Source organism: Phyllobates terribilis, unplaced genomic scaffold, assembly GCF_046119375.1.
Source record: "Phyllobates terribilis strain yellow unplaced genomic scaffold, ASM4611937v1 Scaffold_1__5_contigs__length_1240528914, whole genome shotgun sequence".
Lineage (NCBI taxonomy): Eukaryota > Metazoa > Chordata > Amphibia > Anura > Dendrobatidae > Phyllobates > Phyllobates terribilis.
In genome coordinates, this window is record NW_027362761.1 from 810,495,620 (window position 1) to 810,516,192 (window position 20,573).

General features: G+C 41.7%; 1 protein-coding gene across 7 annotated transcripts in view; it reads left to right on the forward strand.

Moving 5' to 3' along the window:
* Positions 1-19,621, forward strand: part of ARHGAP24 (Rho GTPase activating protein 24) — a 1,313,999-nt gene extending 1,294,378 nt beyond the window's left edge. For all 7 annotated transcript variants that reach the window (XM_073637122.1, XM_073637123.1, XM_073637121.1 and 4 more), the window contains 2 exons: positions 10,671-11,745; positions 16,721-19,621. In XM_073637122.1, coding sequence (XP_073493223.1) covers positions 10,671-11,745; positions 16,721-16,964 — 1,319 coding nt within the window. In that variant the 3' untranslated portion in view covers positions 16,965-19,621. The remainder of the gene's footprint in view (positions 1-10,670; positions 11,746-16,720) is intronic.
* Positions 19,622-20,573: the final 952 nt, after the last annotated feature.

Sequence of the window (20,573 nt, forward strand, 5' to 3'; positions counted from 1 at the left end):
ATATACAGTACCCCAGCCAGAGAATTCTCTTATATATATAGTACCCCAGCCAGAGAATCCCCTTATATATACAGTACCCCAGCCAGAGAATTCCCTGGTATATACAGTACCCCAGCCAGAGAATTCCCTTATATATATAGTACCCCAGCCAGAGAATTCCCCGATATATACAGTACCGCAGCCAGAGAATTCCCTTATATATATAGTACCCCAGCCAGAGAATTCCCTGATATATACAGTACCCCAGCCAGAGAATTCCCTTATATATATATAGTACCCCAGCCAGAGAATTCCCCGATATATACAGTACCCCAGCCAGAGAATTCCCTTATATATACAGTACCCCAGCCGGAGAATTCCCTTATATATATAGTACCCCAGCCAGAGAATTCCCTGATATATACTGTACCCTAGCCAGAGAATTCCCATATATATATATAGTACCCCAGCCAGAGAATTCCCTGATATATACAGTACCCCAGCCAGAGAATTCCCTTATATATATAGTACCCCAGCCAGAGAATTCCCTGATATATACAGTACCCTAGCCAGAGAATTCCCTTATATATATATAGTACCCCAGCCAGAGAATTCCCTGATATATACAGTACCCCAGCCAGAGAATTCCCTTATATATATAGTACCCCAGCCAGAGAATTCCCTGATATATACAGTATCCTAGCCAGAGAATTCCTTTATATATATAGTACCCCAGCCAGAGAATTCCCTGATATATACAGTACCCCAGCCAGAGAATTCCCTTATATATATAGAACCCCAGCCAGAGAATTCCCTGATATATACAGTACCCCAGCCATAGAATTCCCTTATATATATAGTACCCCAGCCAGAGAATTCCCTGATATATACAGTACCCTAGCCAGAGAATTCCCTTATATATATAGTACCCCAGCCAGAGAATTCCCTGATATATACAGTACCCCAGCCAGATAATTCCCTTATATATATAGTAGCCCAGCCAGAGAATTCCCTGATATATACAGTACCCTAGCCAGAGAATTCCCTTATATATATAGTACCCCAGCCAGAGAATTCCCTGATATATACAGTACCCCAGCCAGAGAATTCCCTTATGTATATAGAACCCCAGCCAGAGAATTCCCTGATGTATACAGTACCCCAGCCAGAGAATTCCCTTATATATATACTACCCCAGCCAGAGAATTCCCTGATATATACAGTACCCTAGCCAGAGACTTTCCTTATATGTACAGTACCCCAGCCAGAGAATTTCCTTATATATATAGTACCCCAGCCAGAGAATTCCCTGGTATATACAGTACCCCAGCCAGAGAATTCCCTGGTATATACAGTACCCCAGCCAGAGAATTCCCTGGTATATACAGTACCCCAGCCAGAGAATTCCCTGGTATATACAGTACCCCAGCCAGAGAATTCCCTGGTATATACAGTACCCCAGCCAGAGAATTCTCTTATATATATAGTACCCCAGCCAGAGAATCCCCTTATATATACAGTACCCCAGCCAGAGAATTCCCTGGTATATACAGTACCCCAGCCAGAGAATTCCCTTATATATATATAGTACCCCAGGCAGAGAATTCCCCGATATATACAGTACCGCAGCCAGAGAATTCCCTTATATATATAGTACCCCAGCCAGAGAATTCCCTGATATATACAGTACCCCAGCCAGAGAATTCCCTTCTATATATATAGTACCCCAGCCAGAGAATTTCCTGATATATACAGTACCCCAGCCAGAGAATTCCCTTATATATACAGTTCCCCAGCCGGAGAATTCCCTTATATATATAGTACCCCAGCCAGAGAATTCCCTGATATATACTGTACCCTAGCCAGAGAATTTCCATATATATATATATATAGTACCCCAGCCAGAGAATTCCCTGATATATACAGTACCCCAGCCAGAGAATTTCCTTATATATATAGTACCCCAGCCAGAGAATTCCCTGATATATACAGTACCCTAGCCAGAGAATTCCCTTATATATATAGTACCCCAGCCAGAGAATTCCCTGATATATACAGTACCCCAGCCAGATAATTCCCTTATATATATAGTACCCCAGCCTGAGAATTCCCTGATATATACAGTACCCTAGCCAGAGAATTCCCTTATATATATAGCACCCCAGCCAGAGAATTCCCTGATATATACAGTACCCCAGCCAGAGAATTCCCTTATATATATAGAACCCCAGCCAGAGAATTCCCTGATATATACAGTACCCCAGCCAGAGAATTCCCTTATATATACAGTACCCCAGCCAGAGAATTCCCTTATATATATAGTACCCCAGCTAGAGAATTCCCTGATATATACTGTACCCTAGCCAGAGAATTCCCATATATATATATATATATATAGTACCCCAGCCAGAGAATTCCCTGATATATACAGTACCCCAGCCAGAGAATTCCCTGATATATACAGTACCCCAGCCAGAGAATTCCCATATATATATAGTACCCCAGCCAGAGAATTCCCCGATATATACAGTACCGCAGCCAGAGAATTCCCTTATATATATAGTAGCCCAGCCAGAGAATTCCCTGATATATACAGTACCCCAGCCAGAGAATTCCCTTATATATATATAGTACCCCAGCCAGAGAATTCCCCGATATATACAGTACCCCAGCCAGAGAATTCCCTTATATATACAGTACCCCAGCCGGAGAATTCCCTTATATATATAGTACCCCAGCCAGAGAATTCCCTGATATATACTGTACCCTAGCCAGAGAATTCCCATATATATATATATAGTACCCCAGCCAGAGAATTCCCTGATATATACAGTATCCCAGCCAGATAATTCCCTTATATATATAGTACCCCAGCCAGAGAATTCCCTGATATATACAGTACCCTAGCCAGAGAATTCCCTTATATATATAGTACCCCAGCCAGAGAATTCCCTGATATATACAGTACCCCAGCCAGAGAATTCCCTTATATATATAGTACCCCAGCCAGAGAATTCCCTGATATATACAGTACCCTAGCCAGAGAATTCCTTTATATATATAGTACCCCAGCCAGAGAATTCCGATATATACAGTACCCCAGCCAGAGAATTCCCTTATATATATAGAACCCCAGCCAGAGAATTCCCTGATATATACAGTACCCCAGCCATAGAATTCCCTTATATATATAGTACCCCAGCCAGAGAATTCCCTGATATATACAGTACCCTAGCCAGAGAATTCCCTTATATATATAGTACCCCAGCCAGAGAATTGCCTGATATATACAGTGCCCCAGCCAGATAATTCCCTTATATATATAGTAGCCCAGCCAGAGAATTCCCTGATATATACAGTACCCTAGCCAGAGAATTCCCTTATATATATAGTACCCCAGCCAGAGAATTCCCTGATATATACAGTACCCCAGCCAGAGAATTCCCTTATATATATAGAACCCCAGCCAGAGAATTCCCTGATGTATACAGTACCCCAGCCAGAGAATTCCCTTATATATATAGTACCCCAGCCAGAGAATTCCCTGATATATACAGTACCCTAGCCAGAGACTTTCCTTATATGTACAGTACCCCAGCCAGAGAATTCCCTTATATATATAGTACCCCAGCCAGTGAATTCCCTGCTATATACAGTACCCCAGCCAGAGAATTCCCTGGTATATACAGTACCCCAGCCAGAGAATTCCCTGGTATATACAGTACCCCAGCCAGAGAATTCCCTGGTATATACAGTACCCCAGCCAGAGAATTCCCTGGTATATACAGTACCCCAGCCAGAGAATTCCCTTATATATATATAGTACCCCAGGCAGAGAATTCCCCGATATATACAGTACCGCAGCCAGAGAATTCCCTTATATATATAGTACCCCAGCCAGAGAATTCCCTGATATATACAGTACCCCAGCCAGAGAATTCCCTTATATATATATAGTACCCCAGCCAGAGAATTCCCCGATATATACAGTACCCCAGCCAGAGAATTCCCTTATATATACAGTACCCCAGCCGGAGAATTCCCTTATATATATAGTACCCCAGCCAGAGAATTCCCTGATATATACTGTACCCTAGCCAGAGAATTTCCATATATATATATATAGTACCCCAGCCAGAGAATTCCCTGATATATACAGTACCCCAGCCAGAGAATTTCCTTATATATATAGTACCCCAGCCAGAGAATTCCCTGATATATACAGTACCCTAGCCAGAGAATTCCCTTATATATATAGTACCCCAGCAAGAGAATTCCCTGGTATATACAGTACCCCAGCCAGATAATTCCCTTATATATATAGTACCCCAGCCGGAGAATTCCCTGATATATACAGTACCCTAGCCAGAGAATTCCCTTATATATATAGTACCCCAGCCAGAGAATTCCCTTATATATACAGTACCCCAGCCAGAGAATTCCCTTATATATATAGTACCCCAGCTAGAGAATTCCCTGATATATACTGTACCCTAGCCAGAGAATTCCCATATATATATATATATATATATAGTACCCCAGCCAGAGAATTCCCTGATATATACAGTACCCCAGCCAGAGAATTCCCTGATATATACTGTACCCTAGCCAGAGAATTTCCATATATATATATATATAGTACCCCAGCCAGAGAATTCCCTGATATATACAGTACCCCAGCCAGAGAATTTCCTTATATATATAGTACCCCAGCCAGAGAATTCCCTGATATATACAGTACCCTAGCCAGAGAATTCCCTTATATATATAGTACCCCAGCCAGAGAATTCCCTGATATATACAGTACCCCAGCCAGATAATTCCCTTATATATATAGTACCCCAGCCTGAGAATTCCCTGATATATACAGTAGCCTAGCCAGAGAATTCCCTTATATATATAGTACCCCAGCCAGAGAATTCCCTGATATATACAGTACCCCAGCCAGAGAATTCCCTTATATATATAGAACCCCAGCCAGAGAATTCCCTGATATATACAGTACCCCAGCCAGAGAATTCCCTTATATATACAGTACCCCAGCCAGAGAATTCCCTTATATATATAGTACCCCAGCTAGAGAATTCCCTGATATATACTGTACCCTAGCCAGAGAATTCCCATATATATATATATATAGTACCCCAGCCAGAGAATTCCCTGATATATACAGTACCCCAGCCAGAGAATTCCCTGATATATACAGTACCCCAGCCAGAGAATTCCCATATATATATAGTACCGCAGCCAGAGAATTCCCCGATATATACAGTACCGCAGCCAGAGAATTCCCTGATATATACAGTACCCCAGCCAGAGAATTCCCTGATATATACAGTACCCCAGCCAGAGAATTCCCTTATATATATATATAGTACCCCAGCCAGAGAATTCCCCGATATATACAGTACCCCAGCCAGAGAATTCCCTTATATATACAGTACCCCAGCCGGAGAATTCCCTTATATATATAGTACCCCAGCCAGAGAATTCCCTGATATATACTGTACCCTAGCCAGAGAATTCCCATATATATATATATAGTACCCCAGCCAGAGAATTCCCTGATATATACAGTATCCCAGCCAGATAATTCCCTTATATATATAGTACCCCAGCCAGAGAATTCCCTGATATATACAGTACCCTAGCCAGAGAATTCCCTTATATATATAGTACCCCAGCCAGAGAATTCCCTGATATATACAGTACCCCAGCTAGAGAATTCCCTTATATATATAGTACCCCAGCCAGAGAATTCCCTGATATATACAGTACCCTAGCCAGAGAATTCCTTTATATATATAGTACCCCAGCCAGAGAATTCCGATATATACAGTACCCCAGCCAGAGAATTCCCTTATATATATAGAACCCCAGCCAGAGAATTCCCTGATATATACAGTACCCCAGCCATAGAATTCCCTTATATATATAGTACCCCAGCCAGAGAATTCCCTTATATATACAGTACCCTAGCCAGAGAATTCCCTTATATATATAGTACCCCAGCCAGAGAATTGCCTGATATATACAGTGCCCCAGCCAGATAATTCCCTTATATATATAGTAGCCCAGCCAGAGAATTCCCTGATATATACAGTACCCTAGCCAGAGAATTCCCTTATATATATAGTACCCCAGCCAGAGAATTCCCTGAGATATACAGTACCCCAGCCAGAGAATTCCCTTATATATATAGAACCCCAGCCAGAGAATTCCCTGATGTATACAGTACCCCAGCCAGAGAATTCCCTTATATATATAGTACCCCAGCCAGAGAATTCCCTGCTATATACAGTACCCCAGCCAGAGAATTCCCTGGTATATACAGTACCCCAGCCAGAGAATTCCCTGGTATATACAGTACCCCAGCCAGAGAATTCCCTGGTATATACAGTACCCCAGCCAGAGAATTCCCTGGTATATACAGTACCCCAGCCAGAGAATTCCCTGGTATATACAGTACCCCAGCCAGAGAATTCCCTGATATATACAGTACCCTAGCCAGAGACTTTCCTTATATGTACAGTACCCCAGCCAGAGAATTCCCTTATATATATAGTACCCCAGCCAGAGAATTCCCTGCTATATACAGTACCCCAGCCAGAGAATTCCCTGGTATATGCAGTACTCCAGCCAGAGAATTCCCTGGTATATACAGTACCCCAGCCAGAGAATTCCCTGGTATATACAGTACCCCAGCCAGAGAATTCCCTGGTATATACAGTACCCCAGCCAGAGAATTCCCTGGTATATACAGTACCCCAGCCAGAGAATTCTCTTATATATATAGTACCCCAGCCAGAGAATCCCCTTATATATACAGTACCCCAGCCAGAGAATTCCCTGGTATATACAGTACCCCAGCCAGAGAATTCCCTTATATATATATAGTACCCCAGGCAGAGAATTCCCCGATATATACAGTACCGCAGCCAGAGAATTCCCTTATATATATAGTACCCCAGCCAGAGAATTCCCTGATATATACAGTACCCCAGCCAGAGAATTCCCTTATATATATATAGTACCCCAGCCAGAGAATTCCCCGATATATACAGTACCCCAGCCAGAGAATTCCCTTATATATACAGTACCCCAGCCGGAGAATTCCCTTATATATATAGTACCCCAGCCAGAGAATTCCCTGATATATACTGTACCCTAGCCAGAGAATTTCCATATATATATATATAGTACCCCAGCCAGAGAATTCCCTGATATATACAGTACCCCAGCCAGAGAATTTCCTTATATATATAGTACCCCAGCCAGAGAATTCCCTGATATATACAGTACCCCAGCCAGAGAATTCCCTTATATATATAGTACCCCAGCCAGAGAATTCCCTGATATATACAGTACCCCAGCCAGATAATTCCCTTATATATATAGTACCCCAGCCGGAGAATTCCCTGATATATACAGTACCCTAGCCAGAGAATTCCCTTATATATATAGTACCCCAGCCAGAGAATTCCCTGATATATACAGTACCCCAGCCAGAGAATTCCCTTATATATATAGAACCCCAGCCAGAGAATTCCCTGATATATACAGTACCCCAGCCAGAGAATTCCCTTATATATACAGTACCCCAGCCAGAGAATTCCCTTTTATATATAGTACCCCAGCTAGAGAATTCCCTGATATATACTGTACCCTAGCCAGAGAATTCCCATATATATATATATATAGTACCCCAGCCAGAGAATTCCCTGATATATACAGTACCCCAGCCAGAGAATTCCCTTATATATATAGTACCCCAGCCAGAGAATTCCCTGATATATACAGTACCCTAGCCAGAGATTTCACTTATATATATAGTACCCCAGCCAGAGAATTCCCTGATATATACAGTACCCCAGCCAGATAATTCCCTTATATATATAGTACCCCAGCCAGAGAATTCCCTGATATATACAGTACCCTAGCCAGAGAATTCCCTTATATATATAGTACCCCAGCCAGAGAATTCCCTGATATATACAGTACCCCAGCCAGAGAATTCCCTTATATATATAGAACCCCAGCCAGAGAATTCCCTGATATATACAGTACCCCAGCTATAGAATTCCCTTATATATATATATAGTACCCCAGCCAGAGAATTCCCTGATATATACAGTACCCCAGCCAGAGACTTTCCTTATATATATAGTACCGTAGCCAGAGAATTCCCTGATATATACAGTACACCAGCCAGAGAATTCCCTTATATATATAGTACCCCAGCCAGAGAATTCCCTGGTATATACAGTACCCCAACCAGAGAATTCCCTTATATATATAGTACCCCAGCCAGATAATTCCCTGATATATACAGTACCCCAGCCAGAGAATTCCCTTATATATATAGTTCCCCAGCCAGAGAATTCCCTTATATATATAGTACGCCAGCCAGAGAATTCCCTGATATATACAGTACCCCAGCCAGAGACTTCCCTTATATATATATAGTACCCCAGCCAGAGAATTCCCTGATATATACAGCACCCCAGCCAGAGAATTCCCTGATATATACAGTACCCCAGTCAGAGAATTCCCTTATATATATAGTACGCCAGCCAGAGAATTCCCTGGTATATACAGTACCCCAGCCAGAGAATTCCCATATATATATAGTACCCCAGCCAGAGAATCCCCTTATATATATAGTACCCCAGCCAGAGAATTCCCCGATATATACAGTACCCCAGACAGAGAATTCCCTTATATATATATATGGTACCCCAGCCAGAGAATTCCCCGATATATACAGTACCCCAGCCAGAGAATTCCCTTATATATACAGTACCCCAACCAGAGAATTCCCTTATATATATAGTACCCCAGCCAGAGAATTCCCTGATATATACAGTACCCTAACCAGAGAATTCCCTTATATATATAGTACCCCAGCCAGAGAATTCCCTGATATATACAGTACCGTAGCCAGAGAATTCCCTTATATATATAGTACCCCAGCCAGAGAATTCCCTGATATATACACTACCCCAGCCAGAGAATTCCCTTATATATATAGTACCCCAGCCAGAGAATTCCCTGATATATACAGTACCCCAGTCAGAGAATTCCCTTATATATATAGTACGCCAGCCAGAGAATTCCCTGGTATATACAGTACCCCAGCCAGAGAATTCCCATATATATATAGTACCCCAGCCAGAGAATCCCCTTATATATATAGTACCCCAGCCAGAGAATTCCCCGATATATACAGTACCCCAGACAGAGAATTCCCTTATATATATATATGGTACCCCAGCCAGAGAATTCCCCGATATATACAGTACCCCAGCCAGAGAATTCCCTTATATATACAGTACCCCAACCAGAGAATTCCCTTATATATATAGTACCCCAGCCAGAGAATTCCCTGATATATACAGTACCGTAGCCAGAGAATTCCCTTATATATATAGTACCCCAGCCAGAGAATTCCCTGATATATACAGTACCCCAGCCAGAGAATTCCCTTATATATATAGTACCCCAGCCAGAGAATTCCCTGATATATACAGTACCCCAGCCAGAGAATTCCCTTATATATATAGAACCCCAGCCAGAGAATTCCCTGATATATACAGTACCCTAGCCAGAGAATTCCCTTATATATATAGTACCCCAGACCGAGAATTCACTGATATATACAGAACCACAGCCAGAGACTTCCCTTATATATACAGTACCCCAGCCAGAGAATTCCCTTATATATATAGTACCCCAGCCAGAGACTTCCCTTATATATATAGTACCCCAGCCAGAGAATTCCCTGATATACATAATACGCCAGCCAGAGAATTCCCTTATATATACAGTACCCCAGCCAGAGAATTCCCTGATATATATAGTACCCCAGCCAGAGAATTCCCTTATATATATAGTACCCCATCCAGAGAATTCCCTTATATATAGTACCCCAACCAGAAAATTCCCTGATATATGCAGTACCCCAGCCAGAGAATTCCCTTATATATATAGTACCCCAGCCAGAGAATTCCCTGATATATACAGTACCCCAGCCAGAGAATCCCCTTATATATATAGTACCCCAGCCAGAGAATTCCCTGATATATACAGTACCCCAGCCAGAGAATCCCCTTATATATATAGTACCCCAGCCAGAGAATTCCCTGATATATACAGTACCCCAGCCAGAGAATTCCCTTATATATATAGAACCCCAGCCAGAGAATTCCCTGATATATACAGTACCCCAGCCAGAGAATCCCCTTATATATATAGTACCCCAGCCAGAGAATTCCCTGATATATACAGTGCTCCAGCCAGAGAATTCCCCTATTGCCTCAGTCAGGGAGTTCCCCCATATAAATATATAAATTGCTACAGTCAGGGAATTCTCCTATATACACAATACCTCATCCACATAGTGCATCCACATACACCGCTATATCCAGAGAGAGCCCACTGAATGCTGACATCCTACTAGTTCCCATGGAGTTCAGGAGGACGTTGTGAGCCGCCAATCTACAACTATTTACAGGTCACTACCTCTTTCAGCAGGAACTTATGGCTGAGCAATCTGTGACTATAAGATCACTTAATCACATGCAGTATCCAGGCACCAAGCCCTATTACACATGCTGTGACCAGGATATATATGCCATTTGTTATACAGTGCTACACATGGTGTAACCAAATTCATTTTCATTCTTTTGCAGGTACTGTTGTGGTTCAGCAATTGATGGCAGTGATGATAAGTGAACATGAAATACTTTTTCCCAAAGATGGAGATGGCCAAAATCAAATTGGACAAGAGATGAGCAACAATAATAATGAATTACAGAAGAAAATTATTTTCGGTCAAATACAAAACAAGGAGAACAACAACACAAAGGATATAGCAGTGAGACGTTGTTCATGGGAGAAATCTGATTCTCCTCAAAGATCCAGTGTTGACAATGGTTCTCCCACTGGACTTTCAGGAAGTAAATCCAATAGTCCAAGGAATAGCATTCACAAACTTGATGTTACCCGAAGCCCACCACTAATGGTGAAAAAAAATCCTGCATTTAATAAGGGTAGTGGAATTGTCACCAATGGGTCCTTTAGCAGCTCAGTGGAAGTACATGAAAAGCATCACTCTTTACCTAACTGTACCTTACAGGCAAGGAGAACCTCATCTCTAAAGAGCTCGGGAACAAAAATGGGTACCCACAGTGTACAAAATGGAGCAGTGAAAATGGGACTGTCCAGTACAGATACTATGAGCAATGCTCTGAACAGTCGGACCACAAGTTGGCTGCCCAATGGGTACGTCACATTGAGAGATAACAAACTGAAAGACTCCACTGGTGAATCAGTACAACAGCACAGGTTGTCTACATATGATAATGTCCAGCAACAGTTCTCCATGCTGAACTCTGATGACAAACAAAGCATAGATAGTGCAACATGGTCTACATCATCGTGTGAAATATCCCTCCCCGAAAACTCCAACTCGTGCCGCTCTTCTACAACAACTTGTCCAGAGCAAGACTTTTACACTGGGAATTTTGAAGACCCAGTTTTAGATGGGCCTGTTAGTGAGGATATTAACAACCAAGGTGACTTTGAGACCAAATTTGACCGGAGAAGTGCAGGCGGTCGCAGTAGCCGGGCTACTAGTAGCAGTGACAACAGTGAGACTTTTGTAGTGAGTAACTCAAGCAATCACAGTGCACTGCACAGCCTTGTGTCCAGTTTAAAGCAAGAAATGTCGAAACAAAAAATGGAGTATGAGACAAGAATAAAAAGGTATTATTAATATTTTGTATCCTACTTATAACGCAATAGTATCCTCCTAAAAGTGACACCATATGTTTAAAAAGAGTAATAAGCAACGTATTGTTCAAATTCAAGAGAGTCCTAGTCTCCAGAAAACAATTCTTGAACTTTTAAAAGGGCATCATGGGCTCAGTATGGAGAAGGGTAACGTGAGGGAGACAGTTTGAAGAGGGGACCACATGAGGTGGGGACAGAGTGGAGATTGTAGTTCATAAGTGAGTAAGGTGCAGTGGGTACAGTTCATAAGGGAGGATGATGTGGTGGTCATAATATATAAGGGGGAATGGTATGGTAGTCATGGCATATATGGAACTGTCGCTGCTTTACATTGCCCCAGCAGTTTACAGAAAAATCGTGTCCCAGTCCCAATGTGCTGCTCAGTGTGGGGTTCATCACACCCATGTGTTGAACCACAGGCCTCCGCTGTTTCCTGGCCTCCATCTTCTGGAGCCGACGCACATAACTCAGGGGACACACAGTTCGTATTAACCAACAACAGTTTACTGAACAGTATCGGGCACAACACTTCTTGTTCCTTGTTTCCTTAATACAGTCCGTTTCCAACATTACTATCCGTTCCTCCTGGACTATCCCTACGTTTGCTATTCTTGTCTGCCACTGGGATTTCCCGTCCAGTCCTGCATTTCACCCATGAACCTTCCCTTTTCGCGGTTCTGCGTCCATTGTCCCCTGTTTGTCAAAGGATAAGGCACTCCTCCCAGTACTTGTACCGAGCCCTGAGCTCCAGACATTGCAGGAATGTCCGCAAGGAATTCCAGTAAGGCCTCCCACTGCCATTTACAATAGTTTTTTGCTGCTGCCAGTAGCCCACTGCACTTGACCTTGACCTTGGTTACAGCACTTCCCTATCTCACTAACTATCAGGAAGTAGTCTGCTTTATGCTAGCGTTATCACCTTCCCATTGTGGGCTAGTCTCAAACCGTAACTGTAAATGTGCTTTCCATAAGACATCATGTCCCGACAGGGATAATAGGTGGGAGATAATCGTGAATAATTACTGAATCCTCACCAAACATGTGGTATTCTGTGAATCCAATAATTGTCAAACCGTAACTGTACCTTATCCTATGTCCCCAGCTAACTACAGTTACTGTCCTATACAAGTATGTACTAAGCCTATTGTCCTTAATCCTAATCTATATCTTACCCTATGCTGTACACTGCCATATCACAGTTTATTCACAATATACATGTTACTCTTATGTATTACCTCTACATTACTCATGTACTATACATTATCAAGATTTATTAAGATATACCTTATTCTATCGCATCCTATAATACTATACATGAAAGACACATGCATTGTTCACACTATGATACAACGCGATTGATGACTCTAGGGGTAGGAACGCGATAGCGCAGTCCACCATTCTTACAATAGTATATAAAGGGTGATGGTATGGAGGTCATAGTATATAAGAGGGGACGGTGTGGAAGTCATGGTATATATGGGAGGATGGTGTGGAGGTCATAGTATATAAGAGGGGACGATGTGGAGGTCATAGTATATATGTGGGAACTGTGTGGTGGTCATAGTATATAAGAGGGGACGGTGTGGTGGTCATGGTATATATGGGGGGACGGTGTGTTGGTCATGGTATATAAGGAGGAACAGTGTGGAGGTCATGGTATATAAGAGGTGACTTTGTAGAGGTCATGGTATATATGGGGGACAGTGTGGTGGTCATGATAAATAAGGGGGGGCGGTGTGGGGATCATGGTATATAAAGGGAGATGGTGTGGAGGCCATAGTATATAAGGGGGGACAATGTGGAGGCCATGTACCATAAGAGGGACAGTGTGGGGCAATTTTTTTGTGCAGGGATCACAGTGTGGGGCAGTTATTTATGTGGGGGCACAGCATAGGGATTATTTAAAGGGAATCTCTCAGGTGATTTTTTCATAACATACTAATTATATCCTGAAATAGGGCTTGGGCAGCCCTTTCAGAATATGTAACGTTTATTCCTGTATCTTGCCCTGTTGTAAGTAGCTACTTTTTTTGCTTCTTTTCACTAGCCTTTTTTAACATCTTTTGGGGACTGGTTTTTAATTAAATTGTATTAAATAAACTAGTGAGCAGCTAGAAAGTTGCCTGAGGAATGGTCAGGTCACTTTGTTTAACCAGTTCGCATCTTTGGAAAAAAACTGATCAGCAAATAATTTTTACAATGCATCACATATATTCAGTCTTTTTAGAGTTTATTTAGCGCTTTTTCAGGTGGGTAACGAAGAAGATCCGCCTGAAAAACATGTTGTGTGCACGTACCCTTAGTCTGAATTACCAGTAGGGGGCGTGACAACTTAAAGTGCCTAGGGCAGCATGAACACCAAATATGGCCCTGCTGGGGACCCACCTTTTTGACTAGACTTCCGTGCGGCTTGGGCTCCAGCTGGCTTTTAAAGTATGAATGCATTTCACAGTCAAACATATTATGATACATACTGCCTGTGAATCGGGCAGCATGTATCAGTTGTCAGGTTCCCTTTAAGGCCTCTGTAGAATGAAAAAAAAACTGCCAAACATTGTCTGGAGACCTAACTTCATATTTACTAAAATAATGGCATCTTTACATTTTTGGTAGAAGTACGCTTACATTTATGCCCATGAGGATGCTATGGGAAACAGCCCAAATGCTCTGGTGCCCTTTTCCATAAGGTGGCAATAACATAGTTTTGTTAAAAAAAATTGCTGGAGAAATGAGAAGGAGGTTTAGGGGAAATCAACACCCTCAGAGGCAGTCCCAAATTGGATCGTGTAATAGGACCCCTTGTTTTAAGTGTATGTCCCTATTTTGTCTATCTGTAAACTTTACCGTCAAATGTTCAGTATTATACAATTTTAGACCTGTAAAATATTAAACAGAATCTGTCAGCAGGTTTTTGCTACGTAATTTGAAAGCTGCATTATGTAGGGGCTGAGACACTGATTCAAGCGATATGTCACTTAATGATTTGTGTGTTGCTGTTTCAATAAAATCAGTGTTTTATCAACAGCAGATTACCATTACAAGACTGGCTGTGTTGGGCCTCCTAGTCAACTGTTTTGTCCAACTCCGCCCTTGCCACTGATTAGCAGTTTTCTATCAATGTACAGCATACACAGAAAGCAGTCAATCATTGATATGGGCCAGTTCTACAGGGCTCAGCATTCTAAGCACTGCTAAATGTACAGCAGAGAAAATAGTGATTGTATCAAAATGACAGCATGCAGACCACAAAGTAACACTGTGAAGAATATTGAAAGCATAATCCCTTGTCAATCATTGTGCTCTGTTTGGTGGGGGATTATAGAGGTCTACAAATGCAAAACTGAAACCGGTCACTTCAGCAGCAAGAAGGGAGGGGGCTGAGAGGCAGGCAGTGACAAATACCTCACAGCAGCTGTGGAGCTGCACAGGAAGACCTCCTGAGGACCCCAAGCCATGCGGCCCTTTCAGACAATTGTAATTCAACACCGAGTTATGGGAATACTATACATCCCAGAGATACACCAAATGGATTTTTGGAAAGAAACGGACTAGATGAATGTCACCCTGGCTTTCAGCACTGTCCATCACATAGGGAAAAGGAAATACACGGCACAGCCTTGGGGTAGTCCCCAGGGCCCCTGTGCTTGGTATCCACGCATAGCAGGGGCCAGGCTGGATCCGATGACACTAGAACCGTCCAGTAAGGAAGTATAGCCCATTTTAGTTTTTGGGGTTTTTAGCTGAGAGAGACTAGGGGTGGAGACTTAGGTTCAGCCAGGAGGGGAGGTGATCCAGAGGGGTTAAGAGCCCAGCAGCTCTGGCTCCATTGTCTTTTTCCCTGGGAGATCGCGAGGATACATCTCGTGGGAGAAGTTCTGCAACAAAGAGAGAGGGCCCCACAAGTCTCCCATGTGGCAGGCCCTCCCCCAAAAGCCAGGCCTTCCATCTGACTGGTAACTGACTCTTAAGTTCTGCTTGTATCTTTTGTACCACTACTATTGTATTTGCATCTCTGACCATTATGTATAACCCTTATGTATATAGTGTAATGTCTAGTGTGCCCTTACGGCGATTAATTTAATTTAACCTTGGGCTGCTCTTTTATCTCGACACATCCCTTGTTTGGCTTAATCCTCATGCTACCGAGGTGGGTTTCTGGCGTGATATAATTCCCGATAATGGACCAGGGACTTATGTCTAATAGAAACTGGTGGCAGCTCGACCAGGCCGACAAGGTTCTGCTTCACTGGGGCTAGTGAAGGGACTTCTCAGCCTGTCGGGGGTGTGAGCGAGAGTGGCCCCACGTCAGTGACTGAGTGGGCCACCTCTTCTCACGCCCGGTGCCTTCCTGTACCCGTGTGGACAGGGGGTGTCTGTGTAGAACTGTACCAATCTGACCTTACGCGTCCCCAAGGGGGTGTGGAACGTCATGTTGGTGCAAAGGGCAGATCCGTATCACATTATCCGTCTGACGTAATTGTGACGTCAGGCGGGTGGCGAGGTGTGGATTCTTCACATTGGTGGCAGCGGTGGGATACTGCAGGGTTTCACGGCGGCCATTCATCACAAGTGGTGGCAGCGGTGGAATTCTGCGAGGTCTCTCTGTTGCCATTTCTTCACAGACACATTGCTGGAATCAGAGTCTCAGCCCCTATGTCGTGCTGATCTCAGATTAGGTAGTAAAAAATCTTCAAACATTTTCAAAGGGAATCTGTTACAACATATATTGCAACAATGTGAGAGACCTCTAAATGTACATTTCTAACACTGTGCAGGCTTGTGATAAACTATAGCGTTATATTAACTATATATTACAGTACATTTTGTAATGAATCCATAATCATGTGGCAGCACTATGTTTCTCACATCCCAAGTGAATCTGGTCTTTCTATAGCTCATATTCACTATTTCACTTATATGTTACTGACAACATTTTGTTTTTCTTCAGCCTGGAACAAAGAAATATAACTCTGGAGACAGAAGTTCTTTCCTTGCATGAGGAACTGGAACAAGAAAAGAAAAAATACACAATGGTGGAAATTAAAATGAGAAACGCAGAACGTGCAAAAGAGGACGCTGAGAAAAGAAATGATATGTTGCAGAAGGAGATGGAGCAATTTTTCTCAACCTTTGGAGACCTTACAGTTGAACCTCGTAGACCAGAAAGAGGAAACACAATATGGATTCAGTGAAGCGGCCCAAAGTATGTTGGACAATGAGATGTAGCTGTAGATTTTTATGAGGTGGGTGTGCAGGTGGCTGGTCACCTGATGTTCTTATAACTTGGTACTCTCTAGGGAGGAAAGAGACTACAACTAACCAACATCTTAAGCAGTATCCGTCTAATAGAGTCTGTTTTATTATTACATGCTCCATAATGCTACTGTCAAGTGTTACAACTGGATGTGTGTACATAGATTAAAAATAAAAAAAAAACAAAGTGTTATGTTATAAAAGCAGAATTGTATTCCAAGAATTATAATAATGCAAGTATTGTATTTAAAATGGCAAATTGATATGTTGTTGCAGTCAAGCTTTATATGAAGTCTATATATACCCTTGCACTTAAATATAATATAATATTTTTGCGCATTGTGCTACCATCAGCTTATTTTGTATATCAATTGTTGATTCCCAAGTTGACAGGGAATGAACGAAGAAAAAAATACATAGGATAATACTTTGTGAATTTGATGTTTGTGCCAACCAACTTGCCTATGACCAAAAGAAAGTGTACAGAATTTTATAAAGCATTACAGAAAGACTGGTCATGCCTGAGTCCTTTTTTTAAATAAAATCTCATTCTTCTACCTGTATAAAAAAAAATGTTTGTGAACGATCATTAATATTAGGTTGTTTCACACTCTGGATTTGGTGGCCCATTTGGATTTATGCTTCCCCAAATTACCTATCAGGTAATAAATATAGTAAAATATAAAATTGGTTTTATAACAATATTCTTTAAGGGTTATTCTCAACATGTGTTCTCAGCAGCACACTGCTGCACAGTCTTTCATTTCCTTAGCTTGGGCATTTCTCCTTTAGTGCTTTTTGTGATTCAGTAGCTTCATCCTGCTACTGTGACTCATTAAGGTCTGTCAGTGCTTATGAAGTCCATACGGTTATAACTATATTTGCATATAGAGGTAACAATATCTTTAAACATGTCTTTTGAAAGTGAGAGCAGTGATTAGAAGAAATGATCTGAAAACAGGGAGTGGTGGGGGCTGGGACTTGTGATTTTGCAGGCCTGATAACAAGTTAGGATCTGAGAGGGAGGGGGAGGTGGTTGAACAGCTAACTGCTTTATAGAAAATAATTGGCTGGAGAGAGGTGGTTGGGATCTTAGGAGTTAACTCCGCAGCCTACAATGTAGCTGCTGCACATAGTCGGCCAAGCTCTGGTTGTCGATCTTCTTGGCAACATGCTGTACACTATTTTCATGCTGTCTAACTAACTATACCAATGTCATAACATGAAAATACCAATGTAAAGGGGTATCAAAGGGACCCAGATTTATCTGTAGGGTGGGACCTCATTGTGCACTGCTGTTAGCAGAGACATGGTCAGGATTCCCAAACAAGTGAATAGGAACTCTAACCACCTCTCTACTGACAACAGTATGTGTTAGGGCCACATTCTTGAAGAAGATGCAGGTCCCATAGGTGAGATGCACATCTAATATACATTTCTGAATTTCTGACATATCCTGTGGTTATGCTGTAAATGCACCAGATGAGAATACCTCTTTAAAAGTGATTTCCATGTATGCATTTTTATGGCTTTCTCTAAGTGAGAATAATAAGATAATAAATTCAGTAGTTACTTACTCACCCCTGCTCGAGAGACGCTTCACCACTGCTGCTCCTATCAGTGCATGTTACCACTGCAGCCTATCACTGGGCTCAGCAGTGATGCCAAAAGTCATCTTAAAGTGAAGAGGTGTCACTGGAGAAGGGGAGGAGGAGCACCAGATAAGTTTATTAATTTCCCCTAGAGGAAGTCAATATACATATAAAAAATGCATAAATGGAAAAACCCTTTAATGTACTTCTGTTAGAAGGTACCTCATTTAATTAATAGAGCTATCTGCCTTATTGAGTTGTCAGACATCTAACCTGGCAGCCACCTTCTCAAGTTTCTAGATTGAGCTCCGTTGTCAGACTAGAAACTGCTGTTAAACATTGGCAGCCCCTACTCTGGAGGGTACAGGCAGCAGAAGGAAATTTGACTTCCTATAGCTGCCACCTTAAAACATAGAAACTTAGAAATGTACAGTTGAAAGGGACCTCCAGGGTCATATGGTCAAACCCCTTCTCAGTGCAGGATTCACTAAATCATCTCAGACAGATGTCTGTCCAGCCTCTGTATGAAGACTTCCATTGAAGGAGAACTCACCAACTCTCGTGGCCGCCTGTTCCACTCCTTGATCACCCTCACTGTCAAAAAGTTTTTTCTAATATCTAATTTGTATCTTCTCCCATTCAGTAGGGGCAGATAGTAAATGTTCTAATGTACAGGAATACGACTACTATTTGATCATTTAGCAGCTAGTTACCCCACCATGTAAGGCACCATGTAAGGGCAAACATCACTCCAGGAAGATCCAATCTACCTATACAGAAAATACAAAAGGAAAAGTAAATAATAACTTTATAAGAACAATGAAATGGGATGGAAAACACTCAAAGTGTGCAGATGAATCACACAATTTCTGGCTGCCCTGCAACTAATATATATTGACAGGGATTGGATTATTTGTAATGTTAGGTTTTCTCGATCTTTTTTTGTAGAATTTTAACACAGAATGTTAAATTTAAAGGAGTTTTCCAGGGTTTAAGGAAGTAAACATGATAAAATACCAAAATAACACACTCCCCTGGAAAATTTTCCATCCCTCCATAGCCACCACTCTAGTGGTCCTTCCAGAGTTTGTTGACTTACCCTGCAGTCATGTAGTGCTGTACATGCCCAAGTGACCGCTGTGAACAATCAATGGCCGCAGTTGTGATGCCTGCATATATGGCACTAGGCCAGGCCAGTGATAAACTCCAGTGGTCAAATGCACATATAGAGCACAATACACTGCACCACAAGTCAACAAACGCTGTTGGGACCAATGAAATGGCTAGGGATTTTTTACAGGTGAGTTACTGTCATGTCCACTTATTAGACAAAATGGTTTGCACGGTCACGAATATCCCTACACTATATTACAAATGAAACGTTAATTGGTTTTGATTCATTTACTTTGACCTTTCCAAAGTAAAGTGCTTATAAAGTTTAAAGGTGGCACCACATATAATAAGGTGGCAAATCAATAGAAAGCATATATATAGATTCTTTCATATCAGGAAGTATTAGATGTAAAGCAAATGTAGCATGTCTTACCATAGTAAAAAGATTTCCTAAATTTATATCACAATGCACAATCTGCACAAACAAAAACCAATCCAGCTGTCACTTGGCTTCTTCTATAACTCTACAAGTTTCAGCACAAAAGTAGTTTCTACCAAAATGTAGTATGTAAACGTATACTAATTCATATCTAAAGTATATCACTTACAGAGTTAATCCTATCTTAATAAATGGATATTGTTGGATTGGAATAACATGCAACTTTGCAATTCATTTACAATATAACCTTTATTAGGTGTATTTAAAAATTGTCCATATAGAACCAAAGTAAATATATATAAAGTGCATGCACATAAGTGAGTGACACATTGCACAACGATGAGCAATGATTTCACACAGTGATAGAAGGGAGCTTTCTCCCTGCTATTCCCTATTGCACACCT